The sequence below is a fragment of the Condylura cristata genome, unplaced genomic scaffold (genome assembly GCF_000260355.1).
Source record: "Condylura cristata isolate star-nosed mole 26May11 unplaced genomic scaffold, ConCri1.0 scaffold00015, whole genome shotgun sequence".
NCBI lineage: Eukaryota > Metazoa > Chordata > Mammalia > Eulipotyphla > Talpidae > Condylura > Condylura cristata.
The window spans coordinates 38,879,322-38,882,279 of NW_004567116.1; the positions used below are offsets into that span (position 1 = coordinate 38,879,322).

At 37.7% G+C, this 2,958-nt stretch overlaps 1 protein-coding gene across 2 annotated transcripts in view; it reads right to left on the minus strand.

The window, feature by feature from the left end:
• C2CD3 (C2 calcium-dependent domain containing 3) overlaps nt 1–2,958 on the minus strand; it is a 100,790-nt gene that overhangs the window by 59,306 nt on the left and 38,526 nt on the right. For both annotated transcript variants that reach the window (XM_004683194.2, XM_004683195.2), the window contains exon 16: nt 1,540–1,786. In XM_004683194.2, coding sequence (XP_004683251.1) covers nt 1,540–1,786 — 247 coding nt within the window. The remainder of the gene's footprint in view (nt 1–1,539; nt 1,787–2,958) is intronic.

Here is a 2,958-nt window from a genome sequence, read left to right on the forward strand (position 1 = left end):
GACAGAGTGGGGAGCAGAACAGGCAGATGGACGAAGTACATTGCTGAGGGGAGCAGCGGGCGGGTCAGGAGAGGTCTGCCACGCTATGTGGTCACCTCCAGGGCAGGCGGGAATCGAACTCATGCGGAAGTGGCTTTAGCTTCTTAGGTCAGTGCTTTAACCCACTGCGCCACCAGGGAGGGCCCTGTGTCTATATAATTTTTAAATTTTAAACACCCCACTATTACCTATTGATAGGTACTAACATCTAATAGAAACAATAAGATTAGCATTCATAACAAACAAACAATAATCAACAAGTTGATATTTTCTTAATAGTTCTTTCTCAGCTAGAGACTTTTAAGTCTGTTATTCAGATTCAGATTAAGAAACTGATTAAATAAAAAACTTAAATGGTGTTGAGATTAAAATGTGGCTCTACTAATTAAGAGACCAATGTGAGCTGCAATAGACATGATACAATAGGATTGAGAATCAGAAGACCTGTGTCTGAACCCTAATTCTCTCACTCTTAGTTCTTTGACCTGGGATGAAGAAAACAGCCTCTTTGATTATGTTGTGTTGCCCAAAAAAAGAGAATGACAATGACCTCTCTCGTAGTCTTAGGAAATAAACCTGATAAAGAATGTCAATGTATCTGTACACAAATTATTTTTAAGTTATTAGAAGAAGAGCTAGGAACCTCACAGAAACTTTATAACATTAACTAGTTAAGAAACAGAGATTTTGCTTGCTTATATTTGGGGGTCACTTTTACCCCACCCCTTACTTCTCCTTTAGATTATTATTTTTTAATTCAAACTATTTAAGAACAGTTTTAGGTTAACAAAATTAAGTTAGAAAATTAGAGGATTAAGATTTAGGGGTCCAATTAGATTTTCTTCATAAATTCAAGATGCTCAGAGGGACACAGATATGGTTTAACCATGAAGGAAAAATATGAATGATTCTTTTGATCTACAGCAAGCATTGCTCTATATTTGAGCTCTAGTGAACATGTTCTTTTGTTGGGTCTTTCTCTACTAAAATAAAGATTTGGGGCAATGTTTTCATTAAAATATGCAAGATAAATTAAGATTTGTGATACCTAAAATTTGCTGGGAGAGATCTTAAGTTAAGTGTTTCCACTACAAATAAATAAATAAAGGGTCTCCCGGGTGGTGCAAGGGATTAAGTCTCAGCACTATAAAGCAACCAGCACGAGTTCTATCCCCGGCCAGGGAGCTGACCCACACAGTGAAGCAGACCTCTCCTGTCCAGCCCACTGCTCCCCTCAGCAGTGTATTTCAGTCTATCTGCCTATTCTGCTCCCTACTCTGTCTCTGGTGAATCCTCTTACCCTGGCACCTCTGGCCTACACCCCAGACCTTGTATGAATGAATAAATAAATCTTTAAAAATAAATAAAAAGGATGTGGTGGTGAAGTAATGGCTATGTTAAGCTTGATTCTGATACTACTTTATAGTATGTAAAGCTATCAAAACATAATACTGTATAGTTTTAATGGTTTTTGTCAACAATCCAGTGTTTAGCCACTACCATAGCGACAGCTGCTGTAGATGGCTGGTCCAAGAAATGAGCTGGTCCCGGGCTGAAGGAAGGAAGAGTTCCCTCTTCATTTTTTAATCTTTGTAGTGCCATTATCTGATTCGAAGATCCCATGGCTAAAAAGACTCGAAGACTCCCATTCTGGTGGCCTGAGAACACATCAATCACAGGCATGTAGCTGTCGACAGCTACCACAGGGTACTGTGCATCAAGCAGCAGGCGAGAAATCTTGGGATCTCTAAGGGGAAGAGAAATTATGGATGAGTAAATAAAAGTCATCAATCATGTCATGTCATAGAGTTGCTTTGTTTATTACTTTTTTATTTTCTCAGTTTGTTAAAGATATATCTACAACTGGAAAAGTAATTGTGGTTTGAAAAAAAAATAACCCACAAAACCATTCTACCCAAGATCCATCAAACACAAATTACCAGGCAATACAGTTCATGTAGCATTTGAGAACAAGGAATGTATCTGATTTATCTCTTTATCATGAAGGACCTAAGTCTAGTGTCTGAGATTGAGAGTATCTCAGTAGGAGCTTGTTGAATTGCATTATTTTACAGCGAGGCAGTATGTGGTCAACTAGAAAAAGTATGGATTTTGGAGTTTTGCATCTAAGATTTGGATAATATTACCAATAACATTTGCTACCTACTAAGAATTTACTATATGATAGACACTTTTAGAGGGCTCTATAATCTTTCTATCACTGCAAAGGTTAATGTTATCCACTGTTAACAGTGAGAACAAGCCCCAATTCTTTCCATCATAACATATTGTATCTTACTTAGCTCTGTCATTTATTTGCTGTGTGACTCTAAATAATCAATTCAACCTTTCTATTTCCTCATTTGTAAAATCTAGGTAATAAACTTTTATAAAAGGGCTGCTGTAAGGACAAAACTGAGATAAATATAAAATAGCAACTAAGATGCCAAAGAGATGGTAAGCGCTTAGTATTAGTAGCTACCAGTTTTTTAAGCTTTCTCGGAAAAGAATGAGGTAGAGTGGAATAAGAACAGAAAGGGAACACTGGACCAGACTGACATCACAACTAAAAAATGGGTGAAAAGGCAAAAAGCTCACAAAGGCATCTGTGATCCCAGTAGAACTCTAGCCTGACCATGTTTTCAGTGTTAGCACTGTAAGTATTTAACTGCTCACAGAAGGCTTACCCATTCACTTTCTCACTAGATCCTCACACATGTTTCATCATCATATAATGATGAAAACAAAGTCAGGTTGAATATTTCATTTGTCCTTTAAAGGACAAGTTTCCTTACTTTTTTTTTTTTAAGGTTTATTTATTTGTACATACAGAACTGGGATACAGGCCAGAGGCTCAGGGGCGGCGAGAGGCTTCACCAGAGACAGAGTGGGGAGCAGAACAGGCAGATCTACGAAGTA